This window comes from Acipenser ruthenus, chromosome 40, assembly GCF_902713425.1.
Source record: "Acipenser ruthenus chromosome 40, fAciRut3.2 maternal haplotype, whole genome shotgun sequence".
Taxonomy (NCBI): Eukaryota; Metazoa; Chordata; class Actinopteri; order Acipenseriformes; family Acipenseridae; genus Acipenser; species Acipenser ruthenus.
In genome coordinates this window covers 333041-355000 of record NC_081228.1, presented here as the reverse complement: position 1 = coordinate 355000, position 21960 = coordinate 333041, and the positions used below count along the sequence as shown (strand labels likewise).

Genomic DNA, 21960 nt, shown 5'->3' with positions numbered 1-21960 from the left:
GCAGAGAGAGGGGGCAGCAGGAATAAAGCTGTGACCTGCGTCACAGAGATGAGCGCAAGCCTAACCGGACTGAGGAGGAAACGCAACGGGACGTCCAGACGACAGGACGGGAAGCCACGCAGGATATACACGTCTGTGAGCTTGAAACACAGAAAGAATCTCAGTGAAACTCACACAACACATCACGGGAATGCAAATGACAGCTCTGTGTCTATCCTGAATTAAAGTATAAAGAAACAAGCCACAAAACGAATCTTCAACACAAGAAAAGGGAGTCCCGCGATAATAACCCTTGTAGTGTTGATATGAAGAGGAGAGGTGAGGTACAATTTCATAAACCCTGATTAGCGCAGCTTTAAGGAAAAACACACCACAGAGCGCTTGGCGGCTGAGCAAGATGTCTTCATATAAAATGTTCAATTTACAAATGCAGGAAGGTATTGATCTCCTTGAGTGATGTGCATTTAGTGACACCAGGAGAATGAACACCCGTACGCAGCACAAGGAACGCGTGTTTGCTTGTGGCGACTCCATCTGCGTCACTTCATTGTTTTCACAACAGCGCCATCTAGTGGAGAACGGAGCTGATCGAAATTAATATATTCCAAAGAGTCACTTCGATACAAAGCGACACAAACCAGCAAAAAGTATTTCAGGTAAACAATGATCTTTCCTTTGGAAATAAATGTGTATCTTATATGCATGTGTGTATGTATATATATATATAAGCAAATGTTGTTACCATGTTAGCTGCTCTTAGTCGAACTCACTTTTAAATGTCATTATTTACTGTATTCTTTATTTTGCTCTTATTTGTATTTGATCTTACGATCTACTGATTTTACTGAACTTCATAACTGCTCTTATCTGCAATGCGATATTCTGTAAGGTGATGCTTTGTAATGTAATATTTTGGAACAACTGTAAGTCGCCCTGGATAAGGGCGTCTGCTAAGAAATAAATAATTATAAATAACTAAACAATATATGTATGTACATAGCCTTGCTATCAGCGCCATACTGCAAGGGTAATTTATAGAATTATTATTATTATTATTATTATTATTATTATCAATGGTTATTTTTTCTTTCTATTTTTTTGTAATCGATGCATTATTCATCTCCTTCATATATTTGGTGTTTTTCTAAGACTGAATGTTCCAGCATGTATCGACCTTGTAAGTGTTTACAACACCTCCCTCTACTGGTGAAAGAAGGATATTGCGGTGTGGAACGGAATTAACAGAACTTTCTTGGACGAGAATAATATATCCAGTATATTTTTTAGTAACTATAAATGCCAGAGATATCTCAGAAACACGCTGTATTTCGTAGGTTATATTGGGACATTTGTATTATAAACTGTAACCTCATCCTGGCGGCCCGTGGTGGTCCTACCCCTATGACAATGCTACGGAGTTTCCCTTTCCTGTCCCTGTTGAATGAATGCATGAATTGAAATGCAGTCGGAAAATGTCACGTTTCTGTTCTTTCACAGGCCCTAATTAGCACTCGTGCTGCACGAATGTTAAAGCAGTCTGTGTTTGAAGTTATGCTGCCTTGAATAATGAGAAAGTCGCACGCTGGCTAGTTATTTGTGACGGTGTGTCTATAGGGTTGCCACGATGACTTCGTCCACGTGTCCTCGATTTCCTTGAGTTCTGAAATGTTTGGCTCTGTGTTCTATCAATCTATCTCCACAATAGCACTGTGTATCCGAGGCGAACAACGGCAGGTGGAGGCACCAGGATTCTTAGACCACGGCATGGGTGATGAATAGTCTTGCACAGTTGTGTTATTGCATTAGCTTCATATGTTCAGAAGGGTGACTTTCTAATCACCCTGCTTGGAATCTGATGCCCGCTTTTGGGAAATGTCTCTAATGAAGAACACCCCCCTCCCAATACTGGGAAAGCCATTACAAAGCGAGGAGCCCGGCATGTGTGTTTTAATTGATTCATCTGGCTGGCGTCTGTGGGCCAGAGTGAGGGGATTATCGGCTACGGAGCTCGATCCCATGGACTTTTTATAGAAGCGATTCCTGTGAACCTCGGCGACAGAGGTGATCTTCACCGGGGGGCTGCCCGCACGCTGCTCCCCTGGAGCGCAGCGCTGTTCGCTCAGAGGACGCCCGAACATCCCACAGCAGAGGCCATCCTTAACCAAAGAGAAAGACGGAGCGTGTTCGTCCTGCTGGTCTGTACCCCATCTTCCACCCAGAACTTCAAACACGCAACAGTGAGATAACCCGGCTGTATAACATGTCCACAGCCCGCAGCACACCACGATGCAGAGCTGAAAGCGAACGTGTAGTTTCCAGGGTTTTTAACAAATCATTGGGTCTGGTTTTTTTTGTTGTTGTTTGGTTTTTTTTGGCAAATTATTATTATTATTATTATTATTATTATTAGTTTATTTAGCAGACGCCTTTATCCAAGGCGACTTACAGAGACTAGGGTGTGTGAACTATGCATCAGCTGCAGAGTCACTTACAATTACATCTCACCCGAAAGACGGAGCACAAGGAGGTTAAGTGACTTGCTCAGGGTCACACAATGAGTCAGTGGCTGAGGTGGGATTCGAACCGGGGACCTTCTGCTTACAAACCCTTTTCTTTAACCACTGGACTACACAGCCTCCTGTTGCGAATACAACAGCCTGATATAGGCTCTCCTCAGTTTGAAGGTGATAGTGACACCTGCTGGTGAAGAATAGGTAACCCTGGTATTCATTCATAAATAATAACTGAGCAATTACAAGGGCGTCCCTGCCGGGTAAATACCGAACAAGAGCCTGAACACTAAAAAAAAAAAAAAAAAATACAAAGAGCTGAAAACCAATTTCAATGCGGTACCTCGTGATTCAGAGTCTTAATACACGCGTTGATTCTTCAAGATCTAGACTAGAGTCTCAAGAGTCTCACTGAACCATTATTACACCCAGTAACACCGCGGTCCCTCGCACCGCAACGCATTCTTAAACACCCCGCGATTCGTTTTAAATGTACCCGTCTATTTATTTATGATTTCACGTTTCACCTTTTATGATTGTTACAATCGTGCGAGTGGTTTGGGGGTCTGTTGTGCCAATGTGGCACTCCGAATGATTGTAGGAAAAGGAATTAATACAGACCTTGCATCTGAGACTATAAACCATTGGAGTCTGTATGGAGAGCAGATGGAATAATAATAATAATAATAATAATAATAATAATAATAATAATAATAATAATAATAACAGGGCTGTGCTTGATTCTACCGCATCGTGACTCTATATTTGTAGATCCATTTCCAGTACATATTGCACAGTGGAAACATGTCTAATGTGAGCTCAGAGGCATTCCATTTCAATTCGATGCTGCTGTCAGTCACACTGTACAGGTGGAATAGCACACCTTATTAAACCTCATATGCCATTGGTGCTCATATAAAGCGCCGGACAAAAACTGAAAAATATATTTCGTATTTGTCTAAAACTAATTGCTGTTTGCATGAAAGGGTTGAAAAAAAAACCTTAAATAACTAATCAGTTTATTATTATTATTATTATTATTATTATTATTATTATTATTATTATTATTATTATTATTATTATTATTATTACATGAATTCACCCTAAACTGCATTTAAAATAGACATGTATAGTTTGTTGCCGTCTCCCAGCACCACATTTGAAGTCAGAAGCCTCCTTTACGACAACAATAATGAATTAGAAAATACAAACACCAGCAGACAGGTAAACAGAGCGCTGAGATCTGCTATCAGTGGAATTGATTGATTGCTAGAAGAATGACGTGACCTGCGGTATAATGAAACAGGAGGCATTGGATCGTTTCAGGCATGCGGTTTAAGGGTGGTGCGGAATAGAAGAGACGATGTCAGTTACCTGCAACAGTGAAGTCATCCTCAGTGTTGAAATGTTTATAACATTGGTGTTTACACACACCCCTTGAAACCCGAATGCTGTGCAGGTGTGCGTGTGCGTGCGTGTGTGCGTGCGTGCGTGCGTGTTTGCAGGGCTGTACGCAGTTGTACTAATATTGTAAGATGATGTATGTTTACTATCTTATGGGAAGGGTTTTCAGCTGTAACAAAGGGAATTATTATTGTTTATCATAGCTCTGATAGCACTTATATTTTTGACGTTTCTCTTATTCCATAAATACAAACAACAAAAAACACTTCTATAAAATCTCTATCATAATATAGACGTATGTACTCTTACAGTAAATTCCAGTCATTTCCTATACTTACAATCAATATAGATAGATAGATAGATAGATAGATAGATAGATAGATAGATAGATATGAATTTTCAAATTAAATTACACAGTATACTATTATAATATTTAATAGCACAATAATAATAATAATAATAATAATAATAATAATAATAATAATAATAATAATAATAATAATAATCCTGTATTAGCCGGTTGTTTTCCTTTGCAGGGTTCTTATGTAAGAATTGTTATTTTAAGTTGACGTCATGTCGATGCCGGATCGATCAGAGGTTCAACACGAATTGTAATTGTAGACCGTAGTATTATTTCTACAACGCAAGCACACAACTCAAGGGAACCAGAAAACACTCACTTCTCCATGGCATAAGTTTTATCTTCTGCTAAACACGTTTTTTTTTGTAGCCTATATATACATTTGCTGTACAGACAGCTAGTATATCACCACTTTATAGATTTAGATGCCATTTTTACTTTCATCCTTGCAAAACAAATGCAGAGCGCATTTAAAAATGACGTCGTCCAAAAAAATAAAAAATAATAATAACTTTGTCTGCGAATCAGGGTAATGCATTTTATTTCTTATATGCGTTATTATTAACATTACGTTCAACTGGGTTTCCTCGAGCCGAGCGAGCAGGATTCAAAGAGCGCCCCTTCCCAGAACACAGAACGATATGCCCGCTCGCTCGCACTAACACGCACTGCAATGCCTCGCTCGCACGCTTCTCTTTTTGAACATCACCGAGGTGGATATATTTTTAAGTGGTTTTGCAATTATTTCGTTTGTTAAAGTCAAAACTGAAATAATTCTACTGGTTTCAAATGCAAACGGTTTCACTGTGGCACGCTCTATCTATAAGCGCTGCATAAAGCAGGCATACCAGAGGCTTTCAGTGTATTTACATACAACACATTTAAAACGATGTACCGTTCACTTACTAACTCATAGCAATGTTTATGAAAATAATATGCAACTTACATTTGTATTTTAAGGTATCGGCAAAAAAAATTAACAATGTTCTGCAATTTAAAACAAACTATGTAAGAATGTTTGCAGAGCATGTGACTATACAGCAGCTCTGAAAGAATACATCAGTTGAGCCGCACAATGCGTGTGGATATTTGACTCGCCTGCACTAAGAGCTGCAGTTAAATGTCTGTCTTTCTGCTGTTGTTTTGAAATCACGTCCTGTCGTTTTGCTAATGAGGGAGTTAAGTGAGAAAACGTTTCACAATGTTTTCAGAAACGCGTTCCACCTGTGAGACTGACGCACGAGCAAGGAAATTAACCACGAGAAACCGAAAAAAAAGAGAAAGACAGACGCGACTCCTGAGAAAATACACGCGACAACAGAACAACCACACCGTGTTGTGTACAGCACAGACTTTCAAACAACTAAACCTGCATACCATTAGTAGCTGCCCATCTAATGCTATGTAGTTTTCTATACAATATAATTAAGGAAACGCCTCCTGTTTCTTTTTCAGTAAAGTTCTCGTGCAAACTGTGCTGACAGTAAATCTTGTGTTCAATCAGCTGTTAATAACGGTGTTGTGCGAAGACAAAACATCATTATAGAGCATACTAACAGCAAGAAACATCACGATCAAGCTGCTGTCAAAGAAAACACCTGTAACATAGCGTAGGGCACTGCTTCACACAGCTTTTAAAGAACATGCATACATATAGATAGATAGATAGATAGATAGATAGATAGATAGATAGATAGATAGATAGATAGATAGATATAGAGATAGAGATAGATATAGAGATAGAGATAGATAGATTGACAGACAGATAGATATATCTATAGATATAGAGATAGATAGATAGATAGATAGATAGATAGATAGATATAGATATAGAGATAGAGATAGATATAGAGATAGAGATAGATAGATTGACAGACAGATAGATATATCTATAGATAGATAGATAGATAGATAGATAGATAGATAGATAGATAGATAGATATCCGGAAAATGTACTAAAAAATAAACAACAACAAAACCTCACTAACACAGTAGAAACATGTGAGAAAAAATCGAATTAATAATTACAGTAAATGGCCATTTTTATTTTCTCATTATATAAATTATATCCAACAATATATAAAAATTAATTTACGAATATTTACTTAACATTTGGCTCGTCTTGTTAAATATAAATGTTACAATATTTTTCTGTTTTGTTTTCTGTTTGCAGATTTAAAAAATATATATTATTAATTATTATTATTATTATTATTATTATTATTATTATTATTATTATTATTATTACTACTACTACTACTAATAATAATAATAATAATAATAATAATAATAATAATAATAATAATAATTTTAACTATATGTATTTTTGTAAACCCATATATAGGCAAATCAATATAAATGAAATGATGAAGAACACAATTCGTTTCATGCGTGGAACTGCGTGGAGCAACAAGCACAGAACAGCATTGACATGTCAACACGCTGCTGTTTATATATATATATATATATACATACACAAACCAGACAGATCTGCCCTAAAGAGACGTGCATAGAGTACAGAACAGTGCAAACCCCTGCAGCTTGACCCGGTGCAATGCAATCGCTAATACTGTGTCGTTAAGGGCACCTACACTGTGTGCAGGATCGCTACTGTAATGCCAGGCGCGATGTGTTTGTACACGCTGCGTTTATCAAACCTGGAAATCAGCACACGAGCAGGGAAACGCTCTGGAACGGTTGCAGAGGCACTCGGAATGAACGCTTCGTTATCTAATCAGAGTTTAATGACGATCTGGTTGCGGTTGAGCCGTATTAAACAGTTTATCTGAAGCTAAATAATAAACAGAGATTAGATGAGATGTCGTAGGTCTTGAGTGAAGAAGGTGGAATACATGGAATTCATAAAGACATGGTGTAGCCCAGCCATTCAATACACTGTGGTGGAATGACCTTCCTACAGATGTCAGGACTGCCCAGTCCCTGAGCACATTCCGGCGCCTCCTTAAGACTCACCTCTTCAAACAGCACCTGTAGAACTCCTCTGTTTGTATCCTGGGACACTATCACCCTTCATTTAGATGTGCTTTATTTTGCTCTTATCTGCCCCCTATTTTACTGCATCTAATCCTGTACTTCAGAATACTGTAATCTGCCAAGTGTTTAACCTGTAGTACTTTGTATTTAATCACATCCTGATGTAACTATCACTATTTAATCATATCCTGATGTAACTATCACTATTATCTGCTGTATTATTGAATTGTGGTTTGTCACACTTGTACTTTGCTTGAACAAAAGTTATTGTATTTCTTGCTCTTATTGTATTACTTGTATTGTAACACTTGAAATGTATTTGCTTACGATTGTAAGTCGCCCTGGATAAGGGCGTCTGCTAAGAAATAAATAAATAAATAAATAAATAAATAATAATAATAATAATAATAATAATAATAATAATAATAATAATAATAATAATAATAATAATAATATACTGCCCGTTCCGCCGACCCCAAAGCCGCCCCACTGTAAGTCTGTTTATAAAGGCACATTTACCAATGGCTGTGCTATCGAAGGAAATGCCCGTTTGTGTCAACTGAGAAATCACTGCTCGCAAACAAAGCGCGGCCTATGCCTTTAAATATGTCTTAGTTATGAAATAAAACAAAATATGAGCGAGGAACGTGCTTAGAATATAATTATTACAACGTCACTGTGTGACCAAATCTGTGTGTGAGAAAGCGAGAGAACAATACTACTACTACTACTACTACTACTACTACTACTACTACTACTACTACTACTACTACTACTAATAATAATAATAATAATAATAATAATAATAATAATAATAATAATAATAATAATAATAATAATGATGCAGACACATATAGGCTACGTATTCATATGCACTATACAAACACAGATTGAGTTGAACAGACTGTTCGTTAAAGGCCCGGTTTGTCTTTATTTTTTTTAACAGTTTAGTTCTGTATCAGAGATTTAACACAAAGGTTGCGTTTGCCTTCATCCAATATATAACTGTTCAATAATCGAAGTTTACGCAGGTCATGCAATTGCCTGTAACACACACACACGCACCGCGTGGGTCACACACCGCGATAAATATGCATGACAAAATCGTGCGCACATTCAGAGCGCTCAGATGACAACTCGTTTGGACTGCTTAAAGAAACGCACAGCTCTTTATTTGGACTGAGCAAAGTAAAGGTGTCTGCTTCGTTCAGCAACAAGCGGAGAAGGGCAGGCAGCGAGGGAGAGCCGGTTTGATTGACAGCTGCAGTGTCCCGCCACGGAATTGTAGAGATGTTTATGAGGAGATGGTTTATATAGTCGGAGCTCCGGGGCACTCTGTATCAGTGCTCATAACAACACAACTCCTGTTGAGACAGAGACCCAGAGCGGATATATTACATACAGTATATACTGTGCCGATCGACGAAAACTGCACGAAAACTGCACTCCACCGCTGCGACATTAAACACGCCTTTAAACGCTGCTTTTGTTTATACATAGTTTTAGTGTTATTATTATTATTTTAAAGTTTTTTTTTGTTTTTCCTTTATGAAAGTTGGTTGCATTGTTTCAGCGTGCGCGTACCTATCGGGTTATCATGCACTGCCAAGCCGAGTTAAGGCTCTCTTCCCCCGGGCAATTGAAAGCAGCCAGGCGGCGCTACAAGACCTTCATGATTGATGAGATTCTCTCGAAAGAGACTTGCGATTACTTTGAGAAGCTTTCCCTTTACTCTGTGTGCCCTTCGTTCATCGTGAGACCAACACCTCTCCACTCCTGCACGGGTAAGTCTGCTAGACTCCGCGTTTATTTGGGTTCTTGCAGTTGCTTGCGCGTTTTGTAGAGGGGAACGCAGGCGGACGATTAGTTCCAAGTGTTGACAGTTGTTAAAATCGTTTTTGAAATATTAACCGGATAATCGAGTACCTGGAGTAGAATCTGTCGTGCCTGGAGTGTTTTTACTACAGTATGCTGTAAGTGTCCCATATGCACATTCAGAAGCAAGGGCTATCTGCTGCCATTCAGACACGTTTATCTGTACCGATTACCCAATAATAATAATAATAATAATAATAATAATAATAATAATAATAATAATAATAATAATAATAATAATAATAGTAAATATCGTATTATAATATTTACAGAACTGTATTTCGAAAATCACAGTACAATTTACAAAAGGCAATATATTTAGATATTGTTTAAGGAAGGTCCGCGCGTTATACAGGTCACACAAATACATCTATTCCAATATGCCCTTGACGTTTCCTGAAATACCACTGTACTAATATTCAGATAACACCCCTATCCCAGACAGGACAGGAACATGATCTCTTTTTAAAACAGATTCTACATTTTGATTATTACCACTGTAGTAGCCTAAAAAGTTGAGCACTTAAAAATATTTGTAGCTTTTTTGACAAGTGATATATGGCGTCCTAATTTTCTCAATAATAATAATAATAATAATAATAATAATAATAATAATAATAATAATAATAATAATAATAATAATAATAACGTATTTTAATTGATTGAACATCGTTTAAAATGACAGTTGTACTGTTTTGCCCATTAGCGGGTCCAGTTCATCCTGATTGTAGTCTATAGTAATTAACATAGAAAAGGGCTCTGTAAACATAGTGAATACCCAGAAGCAGTGTAGCAGTGACGGTGTTCAGTTGATTTAGAAAACGGATTTATTCCAACACAGTTGTAATTTTGCCGATAAAAAGAAAGCGCACGTTTTGGTGTTTTGTGAAAACGGCTAAACAAACAGACAGATACGTAACGCTTAGAAAGCGAGTCTAGTCGCTGGCGTGCGATTCCAAAACAGTGCAGGCCTAAAATACAACCTTCTGTTATTCCTGTTGAACTCAGCCACACGCACTCTCAAATACTGGATCTCTGGGCTTGTTGTGAAAAAAGAATAAATACTATTTCAATGAAATGTAATTAGGAAATCTTCTTATCAAAGAGCAACTTCATTCCATTTCTGACGAAAAAAAATAAATAAGACTTACCTTTATTCCACCTGTAATAACTATTAATAAAAGGGTTTCTGCTTGGGGTTAGGGTATATTGGTTTCCCGATATTATTATTAATTTCTTAGCAGACGCCCTTATCCAGGGCAACTTACAATTGTTACAAGATATCACATTATTTTATACATACAATTCCCCATTTATACAGTTGGGTTTTTACTAGAGCAATCTAGGTAAAGTACCTTGCTCAAGGGTACAGCAGCAGTGTCCCCCAGCAGGGATTGAACCCACGACCCTCCGGTCAAGAGTCCAGAGCCCTAACCACTACTCTGCACTGCTGCCCTAGCTAGCCAATAACTTAAAATAAACAGCAATAATGTGAAGGGCACTGTTAACATCCATGATTTCAATAGTAAAGGGTTGTATAATATTTGCAGCCCCGGTGTGTCTATAGGGAAGCTTCTCCTGTTGTAGGGTGCAGATTCCCTCTCTAGTGCACAGAGCGGTGGTGTAAATGACTTCAGATCTAGCCCTGGATTGCTTCACCCGCTATTGGCACAGCTAATCTTATACCAGGGTCAATACAAGCGTAGCAGGGAGTCGCTAATCCAGCAGGTCTTCTTGAAGTCTGGTTTTCATGCAGTAATAAGTCAAGTTAAACCTGTATCCTGCCCTGAAAGAAACACATCAGGGCATTTAAGAAGATAGCTAGAAATAACAAACCATATTTTTAAATTGTTTCCTCCATTCTTGAATGAACTTCACCTTAATGTTGAAAAATGAGAAAAAAAAAACCACAGACCTTGAGAGTGCTGAAGAGAACAAGCGTTATATAACTTAGCTCAGCTATTAGGCTGGTTTCATAGACCCGGCCAGTCTTGCGTTGCCTTACTTGCGGTAACACAAGAGGAGTGCTAATCAGGGTCTGTGAAACCAGCCATCAAAGTGTTACATCGTGAAATACTATATATTCAGCCTTGTAAAAATGTACACAGCCTTGCTTCCAAAGAATTCTACAGCCACACAAATAATATTAATAATAATAATAATAATAATAATAATAATAATAATAAAAATAATAATCTCTTTTACAGTAATAATGTTGAAGGCTTGGAATTCATTGGACGCCTTTAATTCACTGGAAAGGGTTCAGGTGGCAGCTTATCCCTGGATAAAATCCTGGAAAGTTCACTAGCTGGGAAAAGATCAATTAAGCCGCGATTATTCCTGTCCTAAAATAAGGAGAAAGTCTCTTACTCTAATAGCAGAGCAATTATCTCATTTGGAAACATCTATTTTCAGTGGCCTGCCTTTCTGTTCTATATATAACCCCGCACATGCTGTCTCCCTGCCAGCCATGGTAATGAAGTCGCAGGGCTCTGATCGGCACGCTGACCACTCCAATGAAACTGCACGGGGAGATGCAGCTTTCCGTCCCATATCTACACTGGCGGGCTGTGTGATTAGCAGTGATAATAACCCTGTGTGTTACACGCATTCCTGCCAAACAGTTAGAGATAGCAAGCTGAGACCATCCTTATTCAGAGCATTTACAGCAACCCTCCCCAGCTACCCAGGCTCCAGCTTTCGATGCCACCCACGTCCACATGGGCTGAACGATGACCTTATTTAATGCGCGTAGACCACTTTGCAATGGCCCTTATAATGGGTTCCCCCTATAAAAGCATAGCAAAGTGTAATAAAGCTCAGTGAAACTTATATATCGCAGGGGAGAAATATTTTCTAGATGGTTTGTCGTTTCTGCTGGGCTGGGATTTTCATAAGGAAACGATATAAAAAAAACAACACATGTTTGAAGTGCTTTTCCTGGAACTAATGGAGCTAATCTGTGTTACCTGTCATAGATTTACTGTGTGTGTCTCAGAAAAAATAGCTCAGACAGAGCTATTTAAACAGGCTGTGCTTTCCGAGGCTCGCAATAGCATGAACACTTTACCATTCGTTCAGCAGTGTGATTGCACCGCTGGGTTTCTGTGCCTCTGCACCTCACCTGAGGCCTCACACAGCCGTGCCTGCATTAAAGGCCATGCACCAGATTCACTAACCGTTTGCACATGTGTTTTTAAGCTGCTAACCTGGCTGGTAACCCATGAGGAAATCTCAGAGCTGCACACACAGGGTTAGGTGTAGGGCGGATCCCTCAGAGAACTTCACACGGTATTTCTGCATGGTATCGTTGCACTTTTCCTATGCTTCCCTCTGCTCTGCCATGCTTTCACTGTGCTTTATCACATTGTACTATGCTCTCACAACGAGAAGCTTGTATGCATTTGGGAAACCTATATGAAAGAATAATGCTTATATAGTGATGAATCCGATGAAATACCTCTATTAGACAGTGGTTATCTTAGCCAGGTTAACTGCAGGAGCCAGTCCCCGGTGTGTTCGATTCACTGGAAGGGGAGCGGGTGAGAGATACTGTATATTCACAGTTCAGATATTGACAGGCAGAGAGGTACAGTCTGTCCTAGGGTGGAAACACTAGCCCTGCTTTCCATCCGAGTAGCTTGAGGGATCCCCACTCTGTCCAGCAGGGGTCCCTAAAGGGCACAAACTGGCTTAGATGGGCGATCAGAATTCAAACAGGCAAGAGTTTGAGCCAATCACTCACCTGCGTCAGCTTCCACACAAACCTTCCCTTGTAACCGTGTTGTAATATAATGATTAAAGCACAGCGGCAGTAACATTTCAATCACTGTGTCATGCACAGTGCGTGTCCTGATGGAAACAGTAACACACCCTCACTAGACTGCACGAGACCTGCTCCCATATTTTACAAGCTGCTCTGTGTTCCCCTGATAGCTGTCATTCAACAGGTAGCTACAGTCCCCCAGACTATTAATAATACCTGCCAGCGAGAACATTCCATTTGGAATTTCATCGCTCGTCGGGACCCTGGGCAAAGCTTTTAACAGCACTGCTGGGAAACGTACGGGCAGATAAGATCATCGCTGGAGTGATCTGACATGACAGTGCGGTGAAATACGTGCAAGCAGGAAAGCGCACGAATCGATTCAATAGCCTCATAGCTCCAGGGGACGTGTCACTGAGAGAGGGGGCCCCCTGCCCGCTGCGGCGCTCTTTACACGATCTACTGCACAGCAGAGCTGCCAGCAACTAATGCACTAAACCACAGTGAAAGCAAAGGGTGCTGAGGTAGAATAAAGGAATAGCAAATCACAGGCAAGCATCGCTATTACCATGGCAACGAGGATAACCAGGGTAAAGCACCCAAGCACAATCCAGATATGTCTTTAATATTATTATTAGTATTATTAGTATTAGTATTAGTATTAGCAGCAGCGGTTTTGAATGATGCCGTGCAACACAACACATATATAGTTGTTTTTCTTGTAATGCTCTTGCTACCTTTGTAAAGATGAGTGAAATGAAGAGCTGCACAGTGAAGGAGGCACTAGAAGATGAATACACAAATTAAAAGTGCATCTCCACGCTGAGCTGAGGAACACCTGAAGCTGTTTTCAGAGCAATCAGAAAGCAACGAATCACAGCTTGCTTCCACGGCAGTTACTTGCAGGTGCATATTAGTGTGTTCCGCTCTTGGAGACAATGAATTCCAGTCTCTGAAGTGAAACACACAGCCCAGTGTCTCCTCCAGCAGCGCTGGCTGCACTGTGTTTGCTTTGCAGAAACGACTGACGTTTCTAAGTGTTTTTCAGGCCCTGGAAAACTCTGATCAGTATCCTTGTTCTCAGAACTTGATCCTGACAGACAATAAGCGTGATTGTCCTGTGAATCCTTCCATGACATAATGCTGACAGCCATGCGGGAATCAGAATTGAAATGTGATGCACTGCTGACAGGCAGCTTAATATGAGATACCAAAGCCCCTTTCACAAGCTGCTGAAGCATTAGGGGTTACTTCCACTGCAAAGAGTGCATTACGAGGTTAAAGAAAAATAACACACACACTTTCGAGTGACACAAAAGGAAAATAAGCAACCCAATTGTTTACTAAAGACTATGTTAGGGTTTTAAAATTGATGGTTGTGTGAAACACTGACACAGTATTAAGTGTGTTACAAAAAAAAGCAGTTTAGCAGACAATGAAATGTGGTGTGTAGCACAATCAGCACCACTACCACACACACTACCTCACAAAACAGGACAGCTACAAATAAACAGACACTGGGTGACTTTTACCTGGGAGCTTCACTTCCACAGATTGCACACTGTTTAGCAAGCTGAACATTACTACACATCTAAGGAAGTTTTTCTTTCATTTGATCAAATTGAATGTATAAACTTTGCAAACCTCTTGTAGGGAGATTGACTGCATTTGCATACCACTTTTCAGATGCGGTTGCTTTATTCAACTTTCTAACAGTTGATTGAACCCAAATCGAAATGAAATTCGATTCAACGGACTTGCAGGAGCCCCCAAAGAGCCTGTGCTTTATCTCAGTGTTGCGCACAGACATGTGTCCGGGCTTGCTGCTCCAGCAGCGCTGCGGTGTGGAATAGTGAGGTAGTGAGGATGGATCACCTGGGCTGCTGATTTCATACCCCAGGCAGCCACCGTGCCATTGCTGAGAGTGGGAGAGTGCAGCGAGTTCAGGCTGCAGCACACACTGAGTCATCTGCACGCTCAGCCCCCGGGAGACAGCCTGAATTATGAGATTAGCTCATCTGATTGTGTTTCCATATATAACCTATAAATCACCTGCATGCTTAATTAGATTTCGCTTCTTCTGTGGGTGTTCTTGAATTCAGCTTTCGAGACGGTTGAAAGGCTCAGTGATGGGAAAATGATTTTCTGAAGCAAGCCTGATTGCGTAACAGGGCGGTGGCGGGGCGCGCTCTGTCGACCGCGCGCAGGAGGGTAACCTCAACGATCTGTGACAGTGTAACAGAGACTGTGGCAACTCAGTGACCACTCACCCTGCAAGCCAGTCTTTAACATTATGCAACCGAGCCAGGCTCCTCAGCAGATGGAGCTATGAAGCTTTTAACCTCACCAGCAGGGGTCAGACTCCCAAACCGCAGTTGCATGACTGTTTAATTATTATAGGGAATCTACTTTGCTACGACAGCATGCACAGAGACAGGGTGATTTGCTCTGCTGTTGTAGATACTGCTGTATATTGATAAGAAAGTTATGAAACCTAACAGGTGGAGGAAGACAAGAGTCTACCCCACTGGACCCTTACATTTGTTACTGCATTATGGCCACTGCTTAAGCAGAGCCAGGATTGCTGAAGAGTTGAAGTTGTCCTTCTGTTATGCTTAGGAGCACTAATACCTGCAGATGTCTTTAAGTGCTGTATAATCCTTGGGGTTTGTGAACAGTTTGGCCTGCTGTGCAGATTAACGAAGGCCCGTTGTTTGCTGTTGTATTTGCAGGCTCCTCTTCTCTGCGGGGCTTCCCCCTGCTCTCTGTGATCACACGGCAGCCCCCGGGACTCGCTCCCTCTCCTTCCTCCCGCATCCTCCCCCCCAGCTCCCTGGCCGAGCCCTCCTCCAGCGAGACCCCTGTCAGCATCATCAGCAGCGAGTCGGAGAGCGAGCAGAGCATCCACCGGCTGAAGAAACCTCGTCGCAGCCGGACCATCTTCACAGAGCTGCAGCTCCTGGGCCTGGAGAAGAAATTCCAGAGGCAGAAGTACCTCTCCACCCCGGACAGGTGAGTGGCAGGGCGTCTCTATGACAACCGCTTCGTGCGTCTCTATGACAACCGCTTCGTGCGTCTCTATGACAACCGCTTTGTGTGTCTCTATGACAACCGCTTCATGCGTCTCTAGGACAACTGCTTTGTGCGCCTCTAGGACAACCAATTTGTGCGTCTCTAGGACGACCGTTTCATGCGCCTCTATGACAACTGCTTTGTGATTCAGGGCCAGGTGCGGGAGGCTTGATTATTATCAGGGACGTACGCAGGTTTTTTCCTTTCAGAACATTTTTTAATAAAATAAATAACGTCCGTGTATAATTCGATAACAAATAACCGGTGTGGCCTCTGAGAAATTAGGTTCTTAAAGTTTATTTAAGGATCTGTCAGAAACAGTTAAACATGTCTAAGTATGTGGTGTTAGAAACACATTAAACACACCCTTTGTAAGCGAGTAAGAACCCATATGAATAGAGTGGGTGTAATGGAAATCGTATTTCAATTACTCAACAGAACCCTGATTAGAAGGCATTACTGCCTAATCTGAGATTTATTGCAATTCCAAACTGCTTTCTATTTTAAACACAGAACCTGCACGCTAATGGAGTGGTAGAAGCTGTCTTTCAAATTAATCCCATAAAAAAAAAAAACAAGGTAACCAAGCACACCTCAAAGGGGATTAATGGCAAGGAATGAGCATGTACAGTACAGTTAATATCCCATCGGAGGCGATTTCAGTCTCCTCCACACTTCCGGAACGTAGTGTTTAATGCTTGTTTCCGACGGATCCTTCTTCTGTGAATGTCGATGACACCAATGAGAATGTATTTGTTGCCCTTGTTTCCGAGGCGACGCAGGTGCCTAGACCACTGGAGTAAATATCCCATAATTGTGATCTCTCTCTCTCTCTCTCTCTCCCACTCACTCACTCACTCACTCACTCACTCACTCAGACTCTCGTAAGCCAATGAGACATACTTGACGAGTGAGCTAATGGTTAGGGAAGCACAATGGAGGGGCTTGTGACAATGCATTTGGCAGCCAAGGTCAAATATCATGCACAAATCTGACTGTGAAGTAACGAGATAATTCAATTGTCAATGTGTTGAAAACGATCGCGGCATGAGACAGGTTTTCAATGTGCGGTAATGAACTATAAGAGGTCGGGTGCATCTGTTTTGTAATTGATCTCAAAAGCTGAAAATCAGGTTATGACTGTTAGGTCATCAAAAGTGTGAGTCACTTTCTCTTCCAGTATGTTATTTCTTCAGTTTGATCCCATATAGTGATTAGGCCACTCTGAAATCAAATGTGGGTCAAATGAAAATTCACGTTAGAAAAGCTGATCATATTACATTTACAGAATGAAAGCTACGTTTGAATGGACAAGCTACTTCTGAACTCTGTGCATCCACCTTAAACAGAAACTAAGAGATCTTTAAGGGCTGTAGGGTAATCTCTCCATTTACTCACATTCTCTCCCAGAACTTCAACACAAAACAGGAGGAGAGGGGGGGGGGGGGGGTTGAAGGTGGCGCTGAATCAAATCATTCTGTAAAACAAAGCGCTTGATTTTTTTCATGTAGTTATTCATTTATTCAGTCATCTGCCCAGCCCTAATTATATCCCGATTCCTAGGAATTAGGTTGACTCCAGGGGTCTCACATTCCCAGCAAGCGGATATCTGAACCAGCCTCCTGGACCTCCTCTAATGTCTTGGAAGGGAATTCATTTTATAATTGTATTACACGGAGATAATTGAACAGGCTCTCCCTTTGTGAATATACGCTGGTATCTGATCAGACCCGACCAGGATCTGTGAGTGGGAAGTGGAGCTATTCATTTCTGTTGCATCCTCTAATAAATCACTGTTTGGCTTCGGATAAATAGGCTTGTGCGAGATTCCCGATTCATCTTTATTTCCCCACTAAATCCGATTATCATTTCAAAGGGCATTTCATTAAAATGCAAAGAGCTCTATTGGCGCCGGAGATTGTAGCACATGTTTTTTGGAAACCTGCATCATTAAAATGTTACTGAACACCCAGCCGTTAGCATCCAGATCTGTACTGTGTTAAACTCACTGCTGTCCGTGTTGTCTCCAAACAGACTGGACCTGGCCCAGTCTCTGGGGCTCACTCAGCTGCAGGTGAAGACCTGGTACCAGAACCGTCGCATGAAGTGGAAGAAACTGGTGAGCAGCTGCTTCAGCTTGTGGGTTTAAATCAAAGTGTCCCCTGTGCACGGTACAGCAGCTGTCCCATACTAGGTACCTGATGCCCTTGCTTTGCCCTGCAGGTCTTGAAAGGAGGCCAGGAGGCCCCTACGAAGCCCAAGGGCCGTCCCAAGAAGAACTCGATCCCCACCACGGAGGAGATTGAAGCCGAGGAGCGTCTGGCCATGCAGGCGTCCACACGAGAGGAGCCGGCCGCTCAGCCGCCGGCAGAGTCCGAACAGGAGGGGCCAGCCGGTGAGCCGCAGGACCTCAGCATGCGGGCCCCTAGCACGGGGAGCCCCACAGCACCCGAGCTGTCCACGCAACAGCAGGCGCCCACACACCAGCCCGAACACCAGTCCGTGAGCTAAAGCACCCCCGCACTCCGGACGGTGTGAAAGACTGGGAAACATGAGCACTTAGTGCCTTGGAAACGTGCCTCTCCCTACACTGCAGTATAACAGACAGACGTCCCACGCAAAGTCCTGATGCTCCTACGTACGCCGTTTGAAGTTTCTATGGGTTCCGGGGGAACCTCGACAAGCATGGCAAAATGACTTAATAGAACTTCCCAGCATGCACTGGGCACCACTGTGTACCATGAGGTCTCTTATCCAAAACTTGACCAGCCCTGACCCAGCGTCAGCTTCTGACATCACAATCAAACACACCAGCCCTGACCCAGCGTCAGCTTCTGACATCACAATCAAACACACCAGCCCTGACCCGGCTCCAGCTTCTAACATCACAATCAAACACACCAGCCCTGACCCAGCATCAACTTCTGACATCACAATCAAAGATACCAGCCCTGACCCAGCATCAGCTTCTGACATCACAATCAAACACACCAGCCCTGACCTGGCTCCAGCTTCTGACATCACAATCAAACACACCAGCCCTGACCCGGCTCCAGCTTCTGACATCACAATCAAACACACCAGCCCTGACCCAACCACAGCTTCTGACATCACAATCAAACACACCAGCCCTGACCCGGCTCCAGCTTCTGACATCACAATCAAACACACCAGCCCTGACCCAACCACAGCTTCTGACATCACAATCAAACACACCAGCCCTGACCTGGTGTCAGCTTCTGACATCACAATCAAACATAGGGGTTCTCTTGGGTAAACAAATGAATGAACACTGAATCATAAAGCAGAATGAACTGTATATCTCACATAGAGGCCTTTGTTTTTGATGTAATGCCACATGTAAACACAGGGGACCCTATTTTGAAGTTAAATTCAGACTGGAATTAACACATTTTAACAGTGGAACAAAAACAAGAAAGTAGAAACGTGTACAAACAAGCTCCACGCTGCAAGTTATTCTCAGTTATTCTGTTCAAATTGTTGTATTCCTCCCCGGAAATGTGCCTTTTCTACTTCCAAGAAGCAATTTACAACACGGCCATAACACCCAATCAATCACTCTGAGGTAGAAAATAGAAACACAACTGAACAGACCTGCTGTCTAATGCCTTCAGAACACTGGAGAATGCATGAGCATAATTACTGTATATATATATATACACACACATATATATATATATACATATGTCACAAGAATGTATCGAGAATATATATTTACTGTACATGGTAAAGGAAGGGGAAAGCTATGTAAAAAAAAAAGGTGTAACATAAATGGAGTTTAATATTAACAGATGTTTTATGATTTTACTTGAAAAATATGTTTGGTACTTAATGTTTTAAAGAATCGTAATGTTTTCTAACACTGGAGGCACGCTGACCTTACTGAGTCACACACCTTGCTGTAATGAAATCTTTCTCCTGTCATACATGAGAACATTGTTAAAGCAGAGTCCCAGTCAGCCACAAAGCCAGTGGAGAGACAGAGAGCTGGAGAGACAGAGAGACGGAGAGACAGAGAGACAGAGAGACGGAGAGACGGAGAGATGGAGAGACAGAGAGACAGAGAGCTGGAGAGACAGAGAGACGGAGAGACGGAGAGACGGAGAGATGGAGAGACAGAGAGACAGAGAGACAGAGAGACAGAGAGCTCCACTCTGTACCCTGCACAGCTTTCTCAATACCGCGGTTGCATGATAACACTTTTTTTTGGTTCTGAATTCTGTTTCTTTTACTTGTATTTCTAATATATATATATATATATATATATATATATATATATATATATATATATATAATTTTTTTGGTGTAAATAAATAGCTTGTTGGGTAAGCTAAAGCAAAAAAAAAAACGATATAAGGAGAAAAAAAAAGATGTGTGCTGAGAATGTAGTTTTTTGTTTTTTTGTGTGTGTGTGACCGTTTGAATATTTAAATATATCAAATAAAAAATATATAAACTTCTACTTTTAATACTGCTGTGCTGCAGCCTTTGTGACCATTTCAAATTCCACAGCAAGAACTTTCTTCAGGTGGCACAGTAAGGGGAGCTAAAAACACATGAACGACATTCCAAATACATACAAAAAATATGAAGGTCCGACACTAACAGTAACCAGAAACATCCATCCATCCATCCATTATCATTAAAACGAAACCAGCAACTCAAACTGCAAGCATTCTGCCAAGCGTGCAGCCATATGTTCCTTTTTGTATGATTGTGCTCTAATATTAAACGGGTTTGACGGTGCCGTGGGGTGATGCATACTGTGAGAGCGGTCCTGCACAGTGCACTGCAGCAGACACGTTGCTGAAAGGAGGGTTCTGTCTATTGATTTGTTTATTTAGCAGACGCCTTTATCCAGGGAGACTTACAGAGACTAGGGTGTGTGAACTATGCATCAGCTGCAGAGTCACTTACAACTACGTCTCACCCGAAAGACAAGGAGGTTAAGTGACTTGCTCAGGGTCACACATTGAGTCAGTGGCTGAGGTGGGATTTGAACCGGGGACCTCCTGGTTACAAGACCGTTTCTTTAACCACTGGACCACACAGCCCCCGAGTGTGCTCATCTCTGAACTCGTGACCCTCCCGAGAGACACATGCAAAGCCCTGCTTGAGAACTCGTTCCCATTCATAACTGTTGTTCTAGGCTGCAGGTTAAGGCAGGTACACTCGGTGCTCAGGTGAGCTAAATGGATTGTTACACAAACAGCCTCCAGTGATCTGCGGTGTCTAATTGGAAACCCTGTAATTTTCTGTCAGGTGGGAGTTCATCCACCGGTCACAGGAAAGGCTCAATGAAGCAGATCTTAGGCAGGCATCCCTACACCTGTCTGCATCAGCGCACACAAGCAGTTAGCATGGGGGGGTTATAAAGAGCTCCTGGTTTCATGTATTATGTTTGTGTGTGTTGTGACAGCTATGTAATCTTCACAAATCCATTTTCACAATCGGACGCTGAGCGAGTTCAGACTGACAATGGTGCCCTTGTTAAAAAGGGCTTGCTCACCTCAGGACCCATCAGTCACATGAGACAGTGGATGAACTGATAATGATCAGTATCCTGTCATACAGGGGCAGGAATGCTGAACCCCTGGGGCTCCCTCCCGTAACGCAGCGGTGCTTGGACGTGAGACGAGACTGCAAAGGGTTCCACTGAGTCCCAGCGATCGTTGCTTCTGTTCTCACAGTCGCTTGTTACTGAGTCTCAGCTTCCATCAGTATCTATGGAAGTCCTCTTTTAACAGTGCCCCTAGTCTGCCATTGTCTTGCCATTATGCTTTTATCTTTTGTAAAAACTCTGCCTGTTGCCCCCTAACTAAGGAGTTAATGTGACCAGCCTATACCCGGCTGGGATAAGCCACAGCTTCATTTCTGATGTCAATTCTTGAAGTAATTGTAGCTGACTTGAGACCTTTAAAATGAATACGTGTCTCCGCCATGCACATCTAATCATT

General features: G+C 41.6%; 1 protein-coding gene across 1 annotated transcript; it reads left to right on the top strand.

Moving 5' to 3' along the window:
- The first annotated feature begins 8399 nt into the window (after window positions 1-8399).
- Window positions 8400-20435, top strand: LOC117397149 (homeobox protein BarH-like 2). Its single transcript, XM_059010221.1, has 4 exons — window positions 8400-9053; window positions 15643-15922; window positions 18017-18101; window positions 18206-20435. The coding sequence occupies exons 1-4, from the start codon at window positions 8867-8869 to the stop codon at window positions 18491-18493; spliced, it is 840 nt and encodes a 279-aa protein (XP_058866204.1). The 5' UTR covers window positions 8400-8866; the 3' UTR covers window positions 18494-20435.
- Window positions 20436-21960: the final 1525 nt, after the last annotated feature.